This window comes from Glossina fuscipes, unplaced genomic scaffold (genome assembly GCF_014805625.2).
Source record: "Glossina fuscipes isolate IAEA_lab_2018 unplaced genomic scaffold, Yale_Gfus_2 1, whole genome shotgun sequence".
NCBI lineage: Eukaryota > Metazoa > Arthropoda > Insecta > Diptera > Glossinidae > Glossina > Glossina fuscipes.
In genome coordinates this window covers 44,900,076-44,925,615 of record NW_023998415.1, presented here as the reverse complement: position 1 = coordinate 44,925,615, position 25,540 = coordinate 44,900,076, and the positions used below count along the sequence as shown (strand labels likewise).

The 25,540-nt window shown below is 31.7% G+C and overlaps 1 protein-coding gene across 1 annotated transcript in view; it reads left to right on the top strand.

Annotated features, from left to right (window-relative positions):
* LOC119645045 overlaps positions 1 to 25,540 on the top strand; it is a 166,936-nt gene that overhangs the window by 120,624 nt on the left and 20,772 nt on the right. Inside the window, 5 exon segments of the mRNA XM_038044851.1 lie at positions 8,150 to 8,286; positions 14,199 to 14,386; positions 16,651 to 16,754; positions 19,218 to 19,424; positions 19,572 to 19,702. Of these exon segments, the coding sequence (XP_037900779.1) occupies positions 8,150 to 8,286; positions 14,199 to 14,386; positions 16,651 to 16,754; positions 19,218 to 19,424; positions 19,572 to 19,702 (767 nt within the window).

Sequence of the window (25,540 nt, the reverse complement as noted above, 5' to 3'; positions counted from 1 at the left end):
ATTAATATTTTTACTCCTTTTGCAACACTCACAATTAGGTAGAAGAGATCTCCCAATATATATATCGTTATATGTGTGATATCATTTTGGCTCTATTGGTTCTAACAAATACTTGAGTAGCGGAGAAAGTTATACATAAAAATATTAAAAAAATTTTCGGTATTTTTCCGAGAAAGTCACAGAAGGCATGTTTCCGCCCACTTTCAATTTCCTATCTTCATTTTTATGTTTCCACGAGACCCGTAATGGTTGAAATACGTATATGTAAAATGTTCGTAATTCTAATGTTGATTGAAGGACGTTAAAATTTATCAGAATAGTCTAATATCATCACAATGTTCTTTACGATATATCAGAAAACTGCAATGGCGTCATGCGTCTAAATTTTTATGCCGTACGCCACTTATAATACAGAATATATAGTAAGATTGATGGAGCGGCATTTGCAATAGACGCAGCAACTTGAAACAAACTCACCTTTTATTATTATACCGATCTCGGTTTGTCGTTCCGTAATTCGTCTCGCCCGATAAATATCTATGTATTTGTGTGTGTGTGTGTGTATATATATGTGAATTAAAGTCCAGCATTCTTATGATCAGAAAAGTGCAATTTTTAAAATTTCTTCCCAAAGATCGGTGAGGAATAGTTGCGGCTTAATAATTAGTTAGGAAAAATTTAAAGTAGACGGGCCAATGTTGCTTCTACGCATAGTGTGCCTTTATATATGGCAAAATGCCTTAATTTTTTTTTTTTTAATTTTATTTCCCACTTAATATAATTAGTCTTTAAAAACAGTCTGGCAATGAAATTAATTGCGTTAAATTCGATTCATGTATAAAATCGTTCCGCTAACAAGTAGGCCAAAATCCTCTAATTATTAATATATTATGATCAAAATTAGTCCATAATTATAATGAAATATCTAAATTAACTGCAATAAATCTGGATCAGATAAATCTATTTGCTAAAGAGTAGTTCATATAAAGATTTCTCATGAAAACTAAGCCTTTATATGGCAACAAAGAAGATATGGCAGATGAAGCATAAAAAAATATTTTGATAACAGAATTAGTTTTCACAAATTTGGACCAAGTCAGTTTACGTTTTGGTCTGCCTCCCATATAAGTGCCACCATGAAACCTATTCCCCATGTGTATCATCACTTAACTACCTAAAAATCTAGTGTGATCGCATTTTTTTGATACCCATCATCGTGAGGCGAGGGGTATATTCATTTTACCAAAACGTTTGCAATGCCCAAAATGAATCTTAGAGATCCCACAAACAATACATATATATATATATATATATCAGTATGATCAGTACCAAATTCTGAATCAACTTAAGCATGATCCTGTGTCTACCTGTCCGTCTGCGCAACTGTGTAGCGTCCGTGTTAAACTTTTTCCCGTTCGCTGACAAACTTGCAAGAGAACTTAAAAATGAATGAAACAAGAAACAAGAACCCTCTCGCTTAATAGTTGGTCATAAGCTGCAACAGATATGCGATATTAAGTTTTCACATTAGAATAACGGTGAAGGGTATGATAAATTCGATCACAACTGAACAATAAATTTCTTACTTGTTTTTACTTCCCTGCATAACTTACTTAACACAAACCTCCCCTCATATGTGAAATATTTAGATGTGTTTCCTTCGCATAGATTGTAAATTTATTTTATATATTTCTACAGTGAAGAACACCTAAGTTCTTGATGCTTTCGTTTTTGCTTCAGTGCTCAATACGTGCACTTGAATGACAACAAAAGTGCTTCATAACGCATTGAAATTGGCATAAATCTACAAGTAAATGCAGGCGTATAATAGGATTTTAAAATTCACATACACTTAAAGTATAAAAAAAAGAGAAAAAAAAAAAATATTTTAAAATTTTTACAAATGAATTGAAATTTCAAAAAAACATAATTATAATGGAAAGGCGAAAAATGATGAAATTTTTAAGTATTTGATTTCAAAGGAAATAATTGATGCTCACGCATCAAAGTACACAGCTAAATATGAAATTGAATCGTTTAAAATCCGCTTTCTTTATTTTTATATCTATTATCGAGGAATAGGGCGGCGCGGCGATATATTGATATGATCGAAACATATATTGCAACACCTTGGACGAAATTTTGTAAAGCTTTTGTAAAGCATATATGTGTATACATACATGCTTGATCAATATCAAATTTTGTTTTGATTTAAATGTGATTAATCGTTTGTCTATCCGTGTGTATTTCAGTGTTTGGTAGACATTTTCCCTATCGCGAAAAGTAAAGATATTCATTTTAAATGTAATTAAAACGTCGGGAATTCATGCGCACAGATTGATGTAATGCAATGCATACAATGCAACATAAGTTAAACACACCTCCGTGTTCTTTGTTAATAAGCAACAGCAACAGATGCAACTACAAAGAATGCATTGACATATATTATACGCACGACGTTACAGTACTCGTGCTATAGTTGAAAAGCCGCTCCCTCGTAGCTATCATTATATAACCAATATTATAGAGTATGGGTTTTATATACATCTTCCGCTCGTCTTGAGCAATTCTAAGTTAAAAATTCTGTGTAAAAGAAATTTGAGCCACAGTCGAATATGTTTTCTTTTCTTTTCTTTTCTTTTCTTTTCTCTCTCTCTCTCTCTCTCTCTCTGTCTCTCTCTTTCTCTTTCTCTCTTTCTCTCTCTCTCTCTCTCTGTCTCTCTTCTTCCTATCTGTTTCTGTTTTATTTACGAGCTCTTGGAGAGCGTACATATATCGATTGTTGTGTTATTTAATTTCTTAAAGCTGTTATAAATGTCATTTTTATACTGTTTGCAAATCCTACAAATATTTGTATTCATTCGTATCGTGTTGTTATCCGTTACTTTCGCTCGCTATTGAAACCTCATCGTTCATGACATTTAATTAATTCATGTCTGCTAACGCTATAACATGACAATAAATGTCATTTTAGCGATTTAATAAAACTGTCTATCAATGACAACAGTTACCGCTACTGTTACACACTTACATAAATAATGTAATACTCAAATAACTTATTGAATTTAAAATGAAAAACTCGAGACAATGTAGGTTACGTATCGCCAAGGGATGAAAATGCACTAGAAATGTTTTTTTTTTTTTTTTTTCATTTTTAACTTAGTTAAGCCCAAGTAACGAGCCTGTTGCCTAGAATATCTTTCAGTTATCTTCTTTGATCTTTAAATATTAGTTTGATAAAAAGTTACATTGTTTGTGCCTCGTTTGTCAAACATAATTGTAAATTAGTTGAAATTTCAAAAGAATATTATTAAAGATGGGCGTGGTAATTGTCCGCCTGAAAGTTTACGATCGTTTTGAGAAATCTTTATAACAAATTTTGCATTTGTAGTGACCCAGTGTGTGTGTGTGTGTGTGTGTGTGTGTGTGTGTGTGTGTGTGAATATCCCGCTTTAAAACTGAACTTTAAAACCGATTTCGGTAAAAATTTTTTATACATCAGTTTCTATTATATCTTTTCCTCTTTAAAGCGTCCTTATGCTAATATCAACAAATTTAATATATCTCCTGCCTTATTTTCTTCAGAGACTGTAAGCAAGTATCACATTAAATATGAGTTACGGTAGAAAAATGTCATGATTATTATAATGCAATACATCTATTTGACTTGAAGAGTAATCAGAAGCTTAGGTGATTTCTTTTAAAACTTCAGCTTCATTTGCACAATTTTAACAACAATACTGAACTTAGTTACTTTTTTTTTTTTGAAAATTTTCTTTTACGGCCCTACACTTACATCAAAAATGGTTTACAAGAAAATATGATAGCAGTTTCAGTTTTGATATCCGGTTTCAGTTTTGATATCTTAACACGTTCACTGCCAGGCAAAGTTTCAAGAAAATCTCCGTCAGGCCATGCGTGCTGCTGTACTGCACTACTCCACATGCGGCGACTGAGACGCTTTAAACGTAGAGTTCAGTGTCAAGCACCATGGACGCGGCAGTCAACGTGTTAAACAATCACACTAAGCGAGTTTTTCATCCATAACTCGTTTAAAGCAATGGCTTCCAAAACTAAAACAGAGTGCAATGAACAAAATTATTATAGCGGATATCTTCATCATGCTTAGATGATGGTTTCCTAGAAATATTGCTTTAAATTTGTCAATGCTTCAATTACTTCATTGAAAGGCATTGATTTTTGACTGGAGCAAGACGAACATTTCGGAGTACATCTTAAACATGTATTTGCTGTTCGTTAAGAAGAAGCATTGGCCCTTTGCAGAATCATCGACAATATTTATCTCTCTATTGCTACTGAAACAGCAGTAAAAGAAATGACCTAAGCAAGACTAGACTACGATCAGCCGACTCCTGTACTTCCCAAGGCCATTATATGAACAAACGTTTACCCGCCATATATACAGTGACAAACTCTGTGCGCGGCAATCTGAAAATACCTAAAGTTGCATATAAAAGTCCTCAGATACTGAGTATTTACGCACTTGCATGATTAACACAAGGATGCTAGGATATTAGATACTTATAACGATCATCATGGTGCAAAAAATGGCGTAACTAATAGTAGGGGTAATATGAGTAACTTCATGAAAGTAATAATATTGGTACGGTTTTTTTTATCCATTTTTCATCAATTCTATGGCCACTAAAATTGTCTCTCTTTCTGGTCCCTCACGTTGGCTAAGTCATGTTATGTCTTATAGGATGATTGTTTAAGCTATAATAGAGCCACCTGTTAAATAGAATATATGATCCAATGCGACTACCGTCCTATTTTATTTTATTCTCCTTTTTGTTCGTTTTCACATGACCGACTTACCCATGGGATATGCCATAAACATTTAACACCGCAGAACTAGGGAATGGCCGTAACCTAGTGTTGCCCAATCGGCAAATGTTTTATACTTTTTTCGGCTGAGCACTCACTATGACTACGACCAGGTATGCTATTCTGGTGTACTAAGATTCGAACCCGCAAACACTGACTTGGTAATCGCAATTCTTATCCACTCGGTTACTCATGCAGCAGACATTGGCAACCATTTGATGGAAAAAAGTTGTGATGATGGCTCAATTCGAAAATCTATACTATCAACCGTTTAATTATTTGGCAACGTCAAGCTACAAATATTAAATATCCAAGGAAGTTGCCGATGTCTAGTGCCTTCGCTTTATTTTTGAGTAAGCAGAGTTGTATTCTAATTTTAATTATTTCCACCTTAATAAGTATAAACCTACCAGTCGGATAGAGTACAGAGTTGTCATGATTGGGGAATCTAGCAAGAGATCGTGTGTCAGCTTTAACCAACTAAGAATTCATGAATAGAAAGATAATATGCAAGGGTACACAGAATTTCCTAATTGCTTAACAGTAATTAACTAAGTGGAGGGAAAATTATAAGAAGAAAATAAACATCAGACGTCCGGACATCTCGTGAGGCACTTCAGTTAATTTCGTGAATGGATTCCCGTAAAATATAAATGTTTTGAAAAAGAGTACACGGATAGCCTGAGAGTTAGTCTCAGCCGAAAGAGACAAACTAATCGAAATAATTTCTTCCAAGTTAAATAGTGAAACTCGTGCTTGACATTCTTTGTACATGTACATTGAACTTCTCAAAATTTGAAAGAACCTTGTTTTGAAAAGCCTATGAATTGCCTATCCACGTGACGAAACTCTGCGATGCTAAATCAATAGTTAATTTTAAAACTTGTAACCTATCCTCGCACTCAGTAATTAATAATCGACATGTTTTATTTAATTTTTTTTTTTTTTTTGATTAATTTATATATTTATAATTTATGTAAATCAGATATTTTAAGAAAATTATTATTGGAAATAGTCTTTAAAATTCATTTTATCTTAAAAAAAGTTGTGGAAAAAATCCAATAACAATAATTTGTTATTTTACCAAAATTTATATTATGTTACTGACTTGTTCTCTTTGCCTTTTTGTTTAAAAGACATTTAAACAAATTACATAAAAGACTAATAAAATAAAAGTTTTTGACAAAACGAAAAAGTGAGAAAAACAGAAATAGAAAGAGATAGATAGATGGATGAATGTATGTATGTATGTATGTATGTATGTATGTATGTATGTATGGATAGATAGACAGATAGATAGATAGATAGATAGACAGATTGAGAGTGAAAGAAAGAGAGAGGGAGAAATAATTTAATATAGAACATGACTGGAAAGCAAAGTAATATGAATTTAAATGTAACGTGTGTGGCGTGGTTTTACAAAATTGCACAAGACCTCAAACTCGAAAACTACATTTACAAACGTGCAAACCTATTACATATAAATATATATCACATTATATCAACATTTCATATATATATATATATATATATATATATATACATACATATATGTAAATGAATGTATACATATATATATATATATAAACAAAGTTTTAAGCGTGTTAGTGTAAATGTGAAACAATGTAAAAGTTTAATGCTATCAAGTGACCGCATCGCATGCACAGATATATTCATTCAACAAAGCTAACATAGAAGACCGCAAGTGTTAGTCGTGTAGTTTTAATGCAATTCAATTAAGTGGCACAGAAAACTGAAATGGGCCAAAATGATAACATCTGTGTAAGAACAACAATATCGTGTAGACACACAACAAGACACAATTACAACGATAACAAAAACAACAATTGTGCAAGAGTGCAATTTAACAAATTATGAGACACAACAGATTCACAAATGCACGCACACGCATACATATATATACACATACACATGCACATACACATACGTCCAGATAGGGCTCTGGCAGGCAAAAAGAAATTGTTTAAGCCCCCAAAAAACACGCATACTATTGCAATTATGCAACCACCACCCACGTTGTATGAATGGCAAAAAGAAAAAGAAAAAAAAAAAAAACAAGAAGGGCCAATGAAAAACGAGACATATAAATGTATAGAAATTGACAAAACAATGTTGTTGCTTTTCATACCACGGATATGCGTTCGTGCACTCACTTCTCTAATGTTCAAGATCTAATTTCTTTTAAGTCTTCTATACAACTTTATATATATATATATATATATATATATGTACGTATAGATGTGTATTTGCCTACAGTGCCCTAAAGCGTTCCATAAACTGTAACTTTTACGTAATTACATACGATGCCGTTTGTTACTGCACGTAGTACATGCGTAGACTGTCTGCATCAATTGTATTGTCATTCAACAATAACCTCATTTTGATTTCATTCATAGCTACCGCATATATAAAATTTGTCATTACATGTGAAATCTCCTTCTTGAGATGGGGAAACGATTTCTTCGAAAATTTCTTCAATTGAAAACTAAAACGTATACCAAGGCCTTATATAGAAATTTAAATTCGATTCAATTGGGACGAAGCAGTCACTTTGCTGACGGAATCTATATATTTGAGAATATGAGAGAAACGTAAAAAAAGTAGTAAACCTTTTTCTCGGACATATTGGATGCAAAAAGAATTGAACTTATCCCGAAACGTATGCGGCATTCAATTTTTAGGCATTTTTTTGTGTTAAAAGTAATATTATTAGGCATCCGTTATATTGAACGTTGAGTAGGAGATAACGCACGTAGAAGAATCAATGAAATGATTCAACTGATTCGACTCAATCCAAATGAAACGTATTCTGGCCTCATCGCGGTCGCATTATTGTCTGTAGTCTGTAGTCAGAGTTGCGGAACGTACATCCGCATAAAAATATGAAAAATAACTAGAACAACAAAAAAACTCGCTTTCAACCTTTATTCTCATGAATGTCAAATTGTAAACTAAAAAGATACAAATAATTGTAATCGCGTGTTCTTCTCCTTCTCCTTCTCCTTCTCCTTCATCTTTTTCCTTTTTATCTTCTCCCCTCCTGCAAAACAATTTATGTTATTATTATGTTACTTTTATATTTTTCCTTTTTTGGCTGTCTTTCTCTTCGTACACTTGATATATATATATATATATATATTTTATTTATTTATTTATTTTTTTATTTTTTTTTTTTGCAATTCGCAGTAATTTCTTACCGAGCTATTTAGTTGATAATTTATTTAGTATTGAATTAAAATTAATTTGTTTCCATTTTCTATTATTATTATTATTATTACAGGCTGTAATCGAACTTATTATGGTGATATAGGGTTAACATACTCTCTGGAATTGCATCGTCCTAAGCAGGACCGTTTACCGTACGTTTGCGTTCTAACATTTACAGCAGCGGGCGGTCAACACGGTGACGTTGTACAGGTAAGAAATCTTGTAAAAATGCAGATCTAAAAACTTTTATGTTTTCCTCCGAAAAGTTCTGCACTTAAGTTTAATTCTCCTAAAACAAAATCTGACTGACATAAAGAAAAGCGAAACAGCAACGCAGTTGCTAAGCAAACCAATAAAAATCTTGTTAACAATATACTGCTATACGCAGTGCAAAAAAGAAATTACGAATCCTTTAATAAGCTCAGTAACTTATTTATAAGCGGAAGTTTATCTACATTCTTCTACTTGTTGCCTTGTTCGCGTCTCCATCGAAAAAAAAGCTCGTCATCGTATGACGGCTGGATTTTGAGGATCTTCTACGAGCCATTTCTAGTTTCCGTCGAATTGGAAGACTAGAGGTACTATAAACTTACATGCTTTTGAAAGCCTTTTGACGGCAAATTTATTTAGACTACTATTGGAATTAGATAAATAGTTTCCATTTCTTCTTGCGTTCAATGTAAGTCTCATCGCCTTAAGTTGCAGTCGACTTCATTGTTAAAAAAAATTTCATAATTCTTCTTTTGCATTTGTATTAGTAAGAGTATTAAAGTAACAATATTCGCTGAAAATTGTTAGCAGTTTTGCAGAGTGCAGTTCTTCTAGAACTTCGAGTAAAACTCAGCGCAGCTCGAGTAAACGTTCTTCACCATGATATCTGTCGGCTGCAAATAACAATTTTTTTCACAAATAAAAACTCAAAAATAACGATGAACTTAACGTTTATTTGATATCGTATAAGATTTAACTCGTACTTCAAACTGCCAGCACACTGTACTTTCTCCATATCCATGAGAACAATAAAAGATAATTTTCGATTAATTTAAGTTTTTCAATCAAGCACACCACACCCCCTATTGAAATTTTCAATTTGAAATTTTCATTAACTTCAAACATTCGTTCGAAACGAAATTCCACAAGAGTTTGTTTTATTTTCAAAAGCCCAACGCTATACTTTAGCTTAACTAAAATTCGTTGAGAAGGACACGCTTAGTATCGAACATTTCCTAGCACTACTTTACTCCCTGCAAATATTTAGCTAACATAATAAGCTCATTCTTTATTCCATAAAAAAAAAAAAAAACAAACTTCTATACATTTTTTCTTATATAATTTCAATATTAGCTAAAATCTCTTTCGCAAAACAACGTTACTCGAGTACTTTACAAAATCATTTACTTACCTTAAATCCTAATTGATTTTTAATGATTCAGTATATTTATCTCAAAGAGTTTCTTCTCTCAATTACTTCCCTTAATAAGTCACATACCTAAGTATATCATTTTACCGCCGCCACTATATACAAAAGATTATGATGAGCTAATGAGAACTGGATGACTTGATAATAGCTGACGGCGGAGTGGAAAGAGTGATATTCTATGCTATCATTTCTTATGTTGGGAAAAATGTTTTTTTTTTTTTTTTTTTTTTTTCTTTATTATCTTAATACAATGATAAAAGTTGACGTGCCATAGCAACTTTAAGCTTTAACAACAATAAAACATAATCTTCTAAAGGTATAGAGCGAGCAATAAGAAAGTTAAGCAAAAAAGTTAACAATAATTTTCTTTGACACTTTAGCACACAAGTTAATTGAAGCAAATTAAATCGTACTATGAAGAAATTAATATGTATTTGAAACGTTCTGTTAAAAATAATTAATTTTACTTAAGGGGTAAGGCCGCTATAAGTTTTTCTGCATAACATCTCTTTTTTTCTTTTTGGTCTTAATAGATACTTTGAACTTTTTAGAATATGTAACAAAAAAAAAAAAATTGATTGCCTTAGAGAAATTTTTCGGTAGAATTTTCGTGCGAGCGCTCAGAAAAGATTCACCCATGTTAAAGAAATCCTTTCAAAGAAGTTACAGACCAATGCTCCACTGGTGATTATTTCTAGCTCAACTAATATTCTAACAGATAGATGTCTTTAGAAACTCTTTACATTCAAAATGTATCAGTGTAGCTTTGTTAAATCACTTATTCGAGTACTTAAGATGCACGCCTATAAAATAGACGTAACTGGGCTCAATCTTCAGTACGGTAGATCAAAGTTCGTCGTAGCTGAGGTGAGTGCTCGATCACTTCAGGCACCTCCTCTACCTCTTTATGAGAACCGCCGTAATGAAAGCACAGAAGACATCCTTAATTGGCCATAACTCAGGACGTTCCCGGAGTAGATATGAAATTGACAATGAAGGAAAGCAATTTGTTTGGTCCTAGAATTGCATACTACCATGTCCTTGCGTTTAACGCGAAACGTAATTTATGAAAAGGCCACGCAGCATAACTCAAATAATTTTCATCTTTTCCTTCGAAATTTTTAGCAAATATCGTAGAATATTTTTAATAAAGTAATCTATTCTGATGTTTTTTTTTATTTTATCCATAAAAGAGTAACTTTTCTTCCATCCGAAGCAAATTATCAAAGAATTGCTTCTTTTTAGTCCTACTCCCCATAAGTAATAGAGAAAATTTAAAACGCTTGAAAAAAAGAGTTTCAACGATGCCCGTCCTTTTATTACCATCTTGGGAGGTATATTCATTTTGTTAGAACGTTTGCGCAACGCTCAGAAGAAAGCATCAGGTACCGCACAAAACATATCTATTCTTGATCAGCATCAAATAATAAATCGATTTAAGGACGTCCGTCTGTACAATGGCTGCTGTAAACATTCAACTTCAAATTTGACAGAAACAGTGTGAAACTCTTGGTATTGAAAGTGGACCAAATCGATCGAAGAACATACCTACAACACCACGTAAAATGAGAACATCTCTGCTTTGCAAAAGAAATCAAAAATTGATTTTTCCCTCATTACTCATAACCTATAGCAAATAAATGTACAAAGCTTTGAATATTCTATGATCATATTCTATGACCACATCCAGCCAATATTATAGCGCGTAGAAACAAGCTTCAAAACCTTTATAAAAAGCATATAAATTCTTGGCCCGTTTGGGATGCATCTAAACAATTTCGCCTCTTTGTCTGTCCACCTGTGTGCTGCGGTATTTTGCGCACCTACAACAACCACCTGTACGACAAAAACTTTTATTTTGAAAATAGAAAAAATCAACTGCACTCGATCCATATTATAGAGCATAACAATGTTGTTGTTGTTTCATTGTTTTTGTGTTTTTTAAAACAGATTGAGTCGCGACCGAATTTCCTTTCTTGTTATATATGCAATTAAGTAAAATGGAAAACAAATTAAAAAATATTTGAGTAATTGAAAGAAGAGCACAGATAGCTCAACATTGTTCATGTTTATGTCTTTGCTGAGTTATTCGCTTCGATTAAATTTGAAAACTTTTCACAAGCCGTGCACGTATAAAACAAACTAAACCTATTTAATGGGTCACCGAATAACTGCGTTATTCCTACCAACTGACAAAGTGACTGTAAATCTATTGAAATACCGTAACGTACAAATCAAATTATGACATGTAAGAAAATTATATTCGATCGCGACCGACTCTTTTACACCCATCATCGTTATCCTAAAGAAGACAAAAAAAAGAAAAAAAAAAAAACAGGAAAAGAACCAAATTTTCCTCTCTCTATAATGTTGGGTGGGCGCGGGCGACTTTTTTATTTTTTTTTTATTTTCAGAATAAAAAGGGAGAAATTTATAAAGTGTATATGCCGCACTTGAGGAGTAACAAGCAAAAAACACGAATAGCAAAGGTGTTCATAGAGTTAGGTTATTTTCAAGTTCTTTTACAAATTTTTTAGCAATTTTTTCATTTATATTAACGGTAGAATGCTTACCCTAGATACTAAAGAGATAGGCCGACGGACATGTTTAAGTGCATTCCGAATTTGAGACTGGCCACGAATTTATATGCTTTATGGGATTTCGGAAAATTAAATTTTGATACACTATACTATCGGGTAGACAGGAACAAATTGTTCCCATTTTTATACTGGTACTACAACATCACCCGTAGAATGTGCACTGAATGTACATTGTATATTTATCTGCTGAATTTTCCGACCAATGAGCATAAAAAAAAGCAATTTTTTATTGCTTTGGAAGAAACAGAAGTGTTTTCAGATTTTTTGTAGGCGTGTCTTTTGAACGATTTGGCCCATTTTATATATACTACAATGACAATCTGCGTACAAGAAGTTCCAATGTTTCTGCCGAATGTCAATGTCAATGACTCCATTTTTCCGGCGAAGAGAATGTTTAGACGGACAGACAGACATGCTTAAAACGATTCAGAATTTGATAGTGACGAAGAGTGTAGACACTATGTGGTATCTCGGCAACTTCCTTCTTGGCGTTGCAAACGTTTTGAAAAAATGAATATGTCCCTCATCCTTGGACGCTAAGCACAAAAAGGTATTAAAAACACATCAAACAACTTTACATTTTTAATATCAACTAAAATGCATTAAAAGCTCTTCAAAAAGCCGAACTTCATTGCGCAGCGATGTTCAGATCTCTCTAAAATTTTTTATAATCAACTTAGTGTGTTATTTGTACGGGGGGAAGGTATGTGTGGAAGATTTTAGCGATGTTGTACCCTGAACATGGCCATGAAGTTACATTTTTCTGATCGATATCAAAAAACTCAAATTTTTATATTCTTTTAAAATTTTTTCATTACATATTTTACACATTGCCATTTTTCTCTACCGTTACACATACGCTTTATGATAACCAGTAATAATAATAATTTTTTTTTTTTTTTTTTTTTTATAAAATAAAAAATGATTTTGGTTTTTTAAATTATTTTTTTAAAAAATTTTTTTTTTTTTTTTTTTTGATGATTTTGCACAACTATCCGTTACCTGGCAAATGTGAAGATAGCTCTAGGTTTGCCAAAGAAAAAAATTTGCAAATCTATACCGGGTGGTCGAACTTAGCATGTCTAAATTTCCCGGATATAGAAATAGCAAAAAAACGTGTCCCCGTGTGTTTATTGTTATGGTGGGTGAAAAATGACTAACGGTAAATTTACCCTACATAGAGTAACGCTGAAAAGAATATTGTTAACTAAAAGAAAAATCTTGTAATTTTATAAATTAAAAATAAATTTTATTAAGGTTTCACTTAACATTCGTTTTTTTTTTTTTCTTTCTATGCATTTTTGCCCCTAAAATTTTGTTGCAAAATTCATTTATTTTCGTTTCTTTTTCTTTTCAAAAAAAAAATAAATAAATAAAACAAAAAACGGAAAGAAAATCTCTCTGAACAACGTGAATTATTAAGCGTTAATTACATGAATTGTTGTTTTAACTATAAATAAAAGATTGAAATATATATATATATATATATATTTTTATATTAAATTAATTAAATTTCATGATCTTATTACTGTAATGGGAAAAGTAAATTGTAAAAAAATTGCAACTTTCTCTTGTCCGGTATGCTGGCATTCGTAACCGTTGTATAAGTAAATTTGATGATTGTCTGATGATTGTTTAATCCAAAACTAAGAAAAGATATCATTTCAATTCAGGCTGGCTTTGGCTTTAAAACCATAAAAACAATGAGAACAGAAAAAAAAAAAAAAAAAAAAAAAAGAAGAAAAATACTTTTGTTGCGGAAACATGCGGACAGGATATCCGCCAACAATCCACTCGGTATGTTTTCAGTTACCGTTACTTATGCCATCATTACTCTTGTGTATGTCGTTATTTTTTCCTTAGTTAGGTTTGTCTTTTTTTTCAATGCAATTTTTTTTTTTTTTTTTTTAGGAAACCAGAGGAAAAATAATGAAAAACAAAAGAATAAATTCCATCATTTATCCTTTTAGTGATGTGCAAACAATTTTTGTTTTCTACTTTCTCTCAATGTTGATTATTTTTAGTTTTTATTTCACTTTTATTACTTGTTTTTCTTCTTCTTCTTCTTCTTTTTTTTTTTTTTTTCTATCTCTTTTGTACAGGTTACCTTGGATAGCTTTACAATTGGACGCTTTACATCGTATCTGCAGGATGGCTGCCCAGATGGTTATATGCAAATAGCTGAATCGGCTCGTACACCAATCGGTGGCATGTGGTGTGGTACTTCATGGGGACCAGTGCTATTCTACAGTGAATCACGTTCACTGATATTTACAATAAAATTAAACAAGTATGTGTTTACTTGCTAGCAACTAATGAAAGAGAAACAGAGAGCATTGAATATAGAAAATATGGAAACCTCTTGAAATTCTACTAAACAATTTTTGAATTGAAACCACACAACAAAACCACTCAATACATATTTTATTATTTTATGAAATTCTAATCATTTTTATTAAAGAACAACCAACTCAAAACCTTTGCAATGCATACGAATAGTAAAACTATGAACTAGAAACCATTGTAATATTGCTTCTAACCTCTAACCATTGAAATATAAGAGTCTATAACTTTTATTAAGCCGTTTGCAGCGTTACGAAAAAAAAAAAAAAAAAAAAAAAACAAGAAAAAAAAAAAAGGACAAAGAAAAAGAAAAAACATGAGAGATCAAATAACGCTATATTGCGATATATATATGCAGATTCTTTTTCTCCCCGTAAGTCGAAAGTCGAATACTGAGCTACTGCTCGGCGTAGCTAAACACATTGTGTCAATTCAAGAATAAACGATACGACCTTTAAGTTTTGAGTTACAAATAAAAATTTCATAAAAAAAATCGTATTAAAGAAATATATTGAATGATTTTCCCGAACTATGTATGCCCAGGACATAGGTACATGAATGGTAGAAAGCAAAGTAAAGAATTCCATTGCGTTTTTATCTGACCGACTTTGACACAATTGCATATGAATGCAAACATTGATATAATCAATTGATAGACAATTCTTCGAAAATTACCTAAATAATCTAAATCGCGATAATCCTCTAAAGCCTTTCAGGGGTCTGGAAGTTTTTTTGTTGTCCAGCTTATTTCAAAAGAGCTCAAGTTTCATTACCATTGTGTTATTAAATATTTCAAGTAAAATGAAAAGGCATTTTTAATATAATATATTGAGAGTTACACCTTTTTGCCACATGAACGCTTAGCTTAAGAACGGTCAGTAAAAACGACTTTATGGGGGGGAGTGAGTTCAAAAAACTTACATCATCCGCTACAAACTTTTTTATATCAATTAAATATAAAGGTATATATTATTGGTTAACGATATAAGGTCTGTGGCCGTCAAAATGCTCCCGACTCAATCCATTTTTAATTAAATTCGTCCTTAAGCCAAAATATATCAATATACCAGAATTGATCAAATGTTTATATCTCGCAAAATTTTGTGAAAAAAAAAAAAAAAATACATGAGCAAAAAATAATCCTGAACCGATCGATATAATAAAAGGCGGATCCTCCTGCGTGTGATATCTCACCGCACATACTTAATATACGCTACACCACAAGTGCTGTAGCGTAGAGAAATGAATACAATTCACTTACAAATATAATGCAACGAGCTTAGTAAATTGCAAGTTTGTTTATATTTTCATCGTTCCCAGCGGTGATTTAGCATGCGAAGGCTGTATAAAGATTTTAACGCCAAAATTGCTCCAGGCTATCACATCTAACACAATTAGAGAAAAGCGGTGCAAGTTTTGCCTCAAGACTGTCATTGCTTTATTATTTTATTATAAGTCACCAAGGATACCTGTCACCAATGAAAAATATTTTAAAGGACTCTTCATTTTATTAAAAAAAACTTATTGAATTTATTGAGTTAACACATGATAATTACACGCCACTCAGGCAGCTTTTATATGATACAATTTTTGCATCGACTCTTAAAAAAATCACCGGAAAGTACATTTTTAGCAGATTAACGGTAAAAAACATACGAAAAGAAAAAGCATTACTAGATGGTAGATAGGAGAAAATTTCATAACTTAACGCCAAGTATAAGATTTTTTTTCTTATAAATAATCATGAATCATATACATGTTCCTTGATCTGTTCGAACAATGTCCCGCTAAAAGTGAAATTATTTTATGCAGATAGTGGTGTCATTTTCAAGGCTCGCACTATCCGATAACATTTGATCAGTAAAAATTTGCAATCTTTTTCATATGTGGAACGTTATACACATACGCACAACATATTGAAATCGTGAAAATTCGTAATATGATTTTTTTTTTTTCAATCTCTCAAATGAATTGAATGGAATTTCGCTCCCAACACTGGCGTTTACAAATTTCTGAATTAAAAATATTTTCGCTAGAGCAATGACGATTCCTTGGGCAGAGATAGTTTCACTTTATCACATAGTAATAAAAATTCTTATTTTATTCTCATATGATATTTGTTTTTGTTTATATATATATATATATATATATATACATTTACATACATTTGTTTTTTTCTCTTTCTATCGCTTGTCACGGTTGCAACAACAGATTGGCTCGTGATCAAAGCGGTTATAATTTTGATTTTCGCATAAGGTATAAAGTTTTATCACGTGATAGTTCAGTAACTCGTTACGGTGGTATTAAGCTGCAAGGTATGTATATATATATATGTCATAAAAATCCATTATCCCAACTAACACTTAAATATATATATATACAGTGATTTATACAGTTTTGTTTTTTTTCTCCCCACATAGACATAATTTTTTTCAATCATAGTTATCCCCTCATCGTCATCGCCATCATCATCATCATCGTCGTCGTCGTCGTCGTCGTCGTTATTACAACGTTCAAGTTATTAACTTTTTCTATTTTTTCCATTTTCCCATTCACTGAAAGAGGAGCAACAAAAAAAAAAAAAAATAAATAACACAAACACACACAAACACACCGAGACATACTATCACTGTTTTCTAGTTTATAACAAAACTCGTACACAATGAAAAGTTAGCAGAAATCAGAAATGAATTTATAGGCAAATAGTGAAAGAGCACAAAAAAGACGGTTGGCCAGATAATCAGGAAAAAGGAAAGATGGGAAAACTTTCATTTACAAAAAAAAAAAAAAAAAAAAAAATTATTTAATTTCAAATATCTAACTAATTGGAAAAAAAGGGAGAGAACGAGAGGAGCGAAAATATTATAACTATTCAAAGCCTTTTGACTTTTTGTCATAGGAAGTTATTAAAAAGTTTTTTTTTTCCGTTTATTAGCATGAACTTAATTTTCATTAGATTCCGAAATTGATTGTTATATGAAAAGTGTTACTTCTGACAGAAAAATTGCAAATATAAAAACGATTTTTCATTAACTCGCGAAACGAAAAAAGCAAGCAAGGGACAGCTAGCAAAGATCGCAGGGGTCCTTACTGTAAGATCTTAAATTTCAGCGCAACGAACTTTTCTTCAAATTTTGCCAATAAATATTGAACTAATGCCTCATAATCCAACCGTTAAGAGTAAGCCTTAATATCGCTTGACTCTATTCATGAACTTTTAATATCACATAGAAGAAAACCGACGACCATCAACTACTTAACCCTACCAATTACTGGCAGTTGAGAAACAAAGCTGCCAAGTCTCATGTTCTATTTGTTCATGCTAAGAAAAGATTCTCATTAAGGCCGCATCTCGTTGAACTGTACTCCGTAGCCATCTTACAGAAGAAGCTTTCATTCTTGTCCTAGATAAAAATATATAAAACATAGAAATAGGCTATCGGTAATGCTCGCCTCTACATACAAATAGTTCGATTCCCTCATTTGAAGGGAGAGCAAGTGCAATGATACACTTATAGGATCGTCGTAACTAGTCTGTCTAAAACTGTCATAAAATGTCCGTCCGTGACTGCGCATGAACATTTTAACAAGAATAAATAGAAACATGATAGTAAAGCAACGACAATCATTCGACACGTTACACCACTTCACGTAGCGCATTCTACTAAAAATTATGCGTTGCTCTGCTTCAGCCCTCATATGAAACAGGATTGAAAACCTCAACGGACATGATGTAAATTTAACAAACTCAATCTTCTTGTTATAACCTTTAAAAGAATACACTGTCTTGCCCTATAAGCTGTGCGATTCAGAAAATGGGCCGACTTAGTCCAAGGTTTGCATAAATCATCTTAAGAAAAGATTAAAAGATAGCTATTTTAGTAAGCATACAAATGCCGTACTAGAAAATATATAGACCAACATGATCCGAATTTGATACAGTGCAAGTAATTCTTACTGTAGGATATTAAAAACTAGAGCTTTTTGCCGTATAAAGACTTACTTCTCGTAGGAGTCGTTCAAAGAAAGAGGTTGAAGGGGTTTCAAGGAATTCCTCCCTTTCGATTTTGATTTCTCATATCAATTTATTATGTCGAAATATTAATACTCCGCGATTTTTATGATGAAATTTTGAAAGTTGCCATCTTTTTTCATATAACAATATTCTCAAAATCCGATTTTATATGGGGTAGAGTGATCGTAAAATAGATCTGATTCCAACTATTTTCAATAGGATTCATTTTCAAAATGCATTAGTGTATTGAAATTCAGCAATATATTACAAAAATCTGTAGGTTGAGCACAAAAATGCAGGGACAACCGGACAGACAAGATTCAAAATCGTTGGGAATAAAAAAAATAGGAGGCCTACGTACATCTGCGCAAGCTAAACTTAGTGTAGGGTATAAATATTTATAATAATTTGCGATAATTCGTAAATTTTGTCCCAAGTAGCCTCAACAAGACCAACAGAGGAAATTCGAAAATTATTTATTATTATGAATTTTTAAAAAAATCCTAATAAGAAATTTCTTAAGCAAACCAAACTGTTTTTTTTTTTTTTTGGCCGGAATTTTCAATATATATATATATGTATATATATATAAACTTGAAGCGATTGTAATATGAACGACGAAATTTTCATCATCTCACAAAGAATGCTTGCCTATCTATGTATGTGAAACATATAACTGACTTAACGACCAAAAGCAAAATTAATACTATTTCACACAGTTCGCACAGCTAGTTTCCTTTAATTTCAATTTATTTAATTCCAGAATTAGCGCAATGGCACAATCGTAGCAATTTCTTGCATCAAAATTCAATGGAGGATTTTACGAATACAAGCGGTGTGCATTCCGATCGTTATGGACAAGATTTTAGTTTATTTAGTGCTTATGCAAATAATCAAACCTTCATGAACTCGTTGAGTAAACGAGTTGAGAAAGATGACTACAATTATACCGAACCAAAATATTATTTGGGTAAGTTTTCTTTGCTTTGCCTTTTTTTTCTTTGTTTTTTTTTTTTTTTTTTTTTTTTGAAAAAGAAAATATCATTTTCGTTTTAAAAGAGAAATATTTAAAGCATATTAAATAAAATCAAATTAAAATTGAAACAACATCCCATAGGCGACTTAATACCGGGCACGTATTGCTCACGTATCTTTAGTGACTGCGATAGGAAAGCATGCCGTTTACAATCGCCCAATTATCCGGGTATATATCCAAGGAATTTAACGTGTTATTATGCCGTTAGACAGGTAATATTTCACTTCTTCTCCTAACTAAATATAGAATCCTTTAAAGCTTATCTATCTGCTTCTATTATGCAACAAAATGACCAACGCATTAAAAAACTATTGTATATGCGGTTTTTTTTTCATTTTGTATGAGAAAAGACATTAATTTAATCCTATACATAGGGAGAGTTTTTTTTTTTTTTTTTTAATATGATTGGTTGCCTGACGTTGTCGGCTTTATGGGCAAACTAAGCAAAACAAAAAAAAACAAAAAAACAACAACAACAATATATTGTCGCTTTTAAACTTTTGTTCAGAAAAGTCTGCCTTATGAGTCATAATGAATAAATATGAATAAGCAGCACATGGAGAGCTTATATTATGGAAATTTTCCATATTTACATTACGGCACACAAAACAAATGAAAAATTTTGCTGCCTTTAGTCATCTAACGCTAAATACTAGATAAGCTGCGAAAAGAATTTCAATTTTATAGAGGAAGCATTAAGCGATCGAAATGGACAAATTAAGTGAAGTCACTGAGTTTAATTAAATCGTTGGATTAGGCATTTGTTGATTCGCGTTTTTCTAACATTCTTTCATAAGGGAAAAAGAAACATATTTTCGACATAAGAAAGGAAATTGTTTCTCAAAATTGCACTTCTTCGTCTTCTTCTGAAGCTAACAACACTAGCTAAGGGCTTGGAACGCAATGAATTTATTGGCAAAACAATGACAGAGGAATTTAACTGAAATTGGAACCGCAAAAAAAAAAAAAATGGGAACGAAAAGCTAACTGATTTTGAAATTACCTAATGGCAGTAATTTTATAGAAAATTAATATTAATTTTTTTTTTTTTTTTTTTTTTTTTTTGAGAATATATAAGAAACTTCTTTAGTAACAACTACTAAACTAAATGAATTGATGCGATAGTTTATTGAGGCATATATCCGTTATTAATGTCCACTCGTATCTTTAATTGTGGACATTAATTTATTGAGGCATATATATGCATTATATATCCACTCTTAATTAATTAAACGGGCGCTGAGACGTGTCTAAAGATCGAATCCACAATTTTGCAGTACCAGCCGTCACTTCATTTCTTTTGCGCTGAGGATATCATCGAAAAAAAGAATTTCATTTACTTCTACCGTAATTCTTCCCGATCGTGATAACACGTGAAATTACAAATCTTAAAGCGAACGCTGGTTGTTGCAAAAATCTTGTGCACAGATATTAGGGAAAGTGCTTGTGCACGCATTGACAGGTTCTCACCAAAATTTCAATCATTTCGGACGAGGTAAGATTAATTTTGCGAAAAAAGTACAAAACGACGTATTGGACTGTCATTGGGTATCTAATTCGGAAAGACATTACACATCTGTGTAAACATTCTCCTGGCCGTAAACATTCTCTCTATCGACTTGTTGTAGTAATTGCGGTAAGCATTCTTCCGTTATCGCCAAGAAATTTGCAAAAGAATTTGTAATTGACGTAAACTGTTCAAAGCACACACTTACAACGCCACATACTTATGCGGCAAAAACTTTGCTTTCGAAAATAGCAAAAATCAGCCGCGCCCACTCCATATTCTAGAGCATGAATATTTTCTTCTTTTATTGTTTTTGTGGTTTCTAGGATAACGATGATGCGAATAAATCATTCAGTCCCGACCGAATTTTGAGTTCCTTACTTATTTGTTGGCTATTAAATTTCATTGCTTTGTTATCTTTCCATTTCTATTTCACTTTTCTTTATTCAAATACATTTTATTTATGCGGTTATTTGATTAACTAAATATCTTCGATTTTCTCTAAGGCAAACTATTTATCAAAGCATGTATATGTCGTATGCGGTTACATTTCGATTTAATCTGATCAGTTATTAAAACTTACAATGTCGCGAAAATTCTTACATTATTATGTGTCCAATAACGTCAATAACAATGTGCGTAACGAGCGGCATTTTCATCAATTTAAAAAAATTTAAGTTCAGCTTACATCGGACACACTCAAAACAGGCTTAACGTAAAAAGTTCAATGTTTTTTCTCTTTTCATTTAACTTAAACGTCACTCATACGCCACGCGGTGTATTATGTTCATTGAAAGCATATGAAATTGAGTTTAACGGAGAATTATCGCAAACTTAAGTGATGGTGGATTTTGAAAGTTTGCTCTTAAAAGTGAATATTTTTTTAAAGTTTTTTTTTCTCTTTTTCTTTTATTAATCTTGATTCTATACTTATATATGATATGCATATATATTTGTTATTATTAAAAAGGAGTTATTTCTTTTTTTTTACATAATCCTCAAACCCACAGCACAGACAATTACTACAGTGTCTGGAGAAAAAAATAAAAAGAAAAAGAAGGAAGAAACAAGTAAAATGATATATAAAAAGGACACAAAAGTCCTGTTTTTTCTGTTAATAATTTTCACATAGTTGGCTTCCATTTTAATAGAGTTATTGACATTTTTCTCTTTTTCCTTGTCCTTCTCTTTCGAGACTTTACTCAGCCACTTCACAAAAGCAAAGATAAGTCTTCACGAAACAAAAAAGAAAATAAAAGTAGACCAAGTATTAGAGTAATTTTTTTCAAGAATTTTTATTTATATATTTTTTTTATCTTATTTTTCTTTTCTTTTCTTTTCATTTGTTTTTTTTTTTTTATTTTTAAATTTATATAATTTAATGTCGGTATTTTAGTTTTTATTTAAATTTTTTTTTTTTAAAGGTAAGTAAAGAAAAAAAAAAAAAAAGTCAATTTTATCCGCTCATAGTATATGAATTCATCTCGTTAAACAAGCAGACATAAACGCTTGTTAAGGAAATCAAGGAAATAAATGCTTTCTCTCTTTTTCCCATTTTGGAAGCATTGGATTGATGTCTTATCTTAGCCAACTTTCTTTATAGAATGTGTCAGCCTTTTATACTGATATAAACGTAAATTGAAAAATGTTTTTTTTTTTTTTTATTCTCTTTTTTTCATTTTTTTACATTTCCTGTCCGATCAAAGCCATATTTTACCATTCGTAAAGATACAAAAACCGACACTTAATAGCATGCTAACAATAAATGTTAATGTCATTTAAATTAAGTAGTCAAATAAGCCAGATAGACAAAATTCAAATAATATTAGCTTTTTTCTTTTTAAGCAAGTGAATGGAAATGATGGAAGGTTAAATTAAATTTTATATATAAATGCTTTAATAGCCTTTAGGATACACATTTCTAGAGCATATGATTTCAAAAGAATATCTTATAATGGTCTTATGAATGCATAATGTTTGGAAAGGCAAAAACGATATAATAGAAAATAGGCAGTTGTCTGCATTCTACATACATAGATAGACTCCATCGACAAATTCAATTTTATCTAGAAAGAGAAATTAAATAAGATGCTGAACGTATTAAACCGTAATTTTGCAGCTTATCACCGCATATTGAAAATGAAAATGAATAAGAAAATTAACTGAAACAGCTAAAGGAAGTGTACTCGATTTCCTTACACAAACATCAGACATATATTTTTATATTTTGTCTGAACACTAAAATTAATTCAAAAAGCCATCGATCCGCCTGAATGGCCGAGTAGGCAAAGTATCTCGATTAACAACTCAACGGTTGTGGATTCAAATCTCATGTGCGGTAGAATGTTCAATAAAGCCGATAGACGTAGATACTAATGCTTTAAGACGCTCGTTCTGCAATTTATTTCTCTGGCAAAAGTTAATCACAATAAGAAAATTATGTTCGGTCGTGACCAAATCTTTTGCATCCATCATCATAATCTACGATATGGAAGGAGAGCACAGTTGATTTTTGCAATTTTCAGAATAAAATGGCAAATTTATATGATGTATGTGTTGCAATTTATGAGTAACAAGAGAAAAATCATGCAAAACAACAATGTTCACGGTTCCTCTTACATAGGCGTGTGGGTGTTATAGGAGTTCTTTGAAAAGTTTGTATTATTTTCAACTTTCTTTTGCAAGTTTGCAGATAGCTTTCTTATTTTTACAAACGCGAGAATGTTTACCACACATAGTACACTGTTGGACAGACGGACAGATGGACTTACGAACGGACAGACATACTAGGTTACATTTCCAATTTGAAACTAATCAAAAATTTATATATGATATATGGGTTTTTTTTAACATTGAACGAACTGGCGGATAGGCGGGAAGGCGGACAAACTAGCATGCTTAGATCCATTCAGAATTTGATTCTAATCAACAATATATATATTTTGTGGAGTTTCTGGAGCTGTTGTCTGGGCGCTGCCAACGTTTTGACAAAATGAATATACATACCTCTCATACTCCGGTTATAGATATAATGAAAAAAACAACTAAACAACAATATTAAGACGTATGAGAGCCGATAGCCTGTGTTGCTAGTGCTCAATGTCTTTTTTTTAGTCTAAGAATTCATTTCATTAGTCTAAAATTAAAATAATAATAATACTAAGCCGATAGCCTTAGATGCTAGTGCTTTTAAGAATTTAATCTTAGAATTTATTTCTCTGGCGAAATTAATAATAATAAGACGTATGAGTGATATTTACATTTCGCTGTTAATAACAAGTATCAGCACAGATGCGTTTTATTAATTTAATTGTTACTCATACGACATGAAGAACAATAGTGAAATAAACACATTACTTGCCAATGCTTTCATTTGACGGCTTACGCGGCCTTTATCGGTCTTCAACTTGGAGTTCGATTAAAAAAAAGTATGCATATATATAAGGGAATAAAGATTAACTGACTAAAGCTTAACGAATTGCGTCACCTTCAACCAATTTACACATCCATAGAACACATTTAAAACTTCAGATTTCAGTCGTTCGGTGGCGTACGTGAATCTACAGTTAATTATAAGATCAATTAAGATTATGCTATAAAGCAAAAAATAATGCAAACGAGTAATAGTATCTATGGTTTATAAATACAATTATTTTACACATCACTTGTTGCTTACAATATTATTTTTGTATAAAATTTTGTAAAAAAAACCCTTTAAAAAATCTTTCTTCTCTTCGCCGCTCTTCATGACATATAACTATACTTTCGAGTTTCATATAAGCATGATTATTAATTATGCATCACCCGTTGATTTACAACTTTGTGAAAATCACTTTTAATGAAATGGCATTTTACGGGAATCAAAAATGTGCAATTCAATCACAACATAAGCGCAAAGTGCATCAGCCGGGTGCACGCCACAAACTGAACCGCATATACAATGCAATGAAATTTCACTTGACCGTTTAAAATGAACGAAAATTTAAAGGTTTCAAGAAAAGGACAGAAGAGAATTTTACATTAACTTCTCTTCTAACATTCAGATCACTATAGCGGACAACATCACATATAATTACGTCGAAAAAAAAAAAAACAAAACAAATAATGACCTATTAAAAGTTATAAAAAAAATTTCCTTAAAATAATATCTTCAAAGAAACGAAGTTTTTTTTTTTCCAAATATTTTTATGACCATTAGCGAAATAAAAGAGTCTACTGACTTTGTCATTTTGTTTGTAACATCAGACAAGTTTCCAATGCAATTTGCACAGATCAAATCTATATGCATATACGATATCCATGACACGCCCATAAAGGTGTTTAAAAAATTATATTTTCAAAATTATCAAACTAAAATTTCGCCTTATGTAGGTCAGCAGATAAAAGCAGCAACCTGATAAATCGATATGTCTAAACGAACGTTATCTGAAAACTCTTTAGAAAAATGGTCTTATTGAGGCAACCGATTCGCATAAAAATTTTTTCATTTAGGTTTCTATTTTTCGCCAACCACCAATGGGAACAATAAGCCCGCCTATCATAT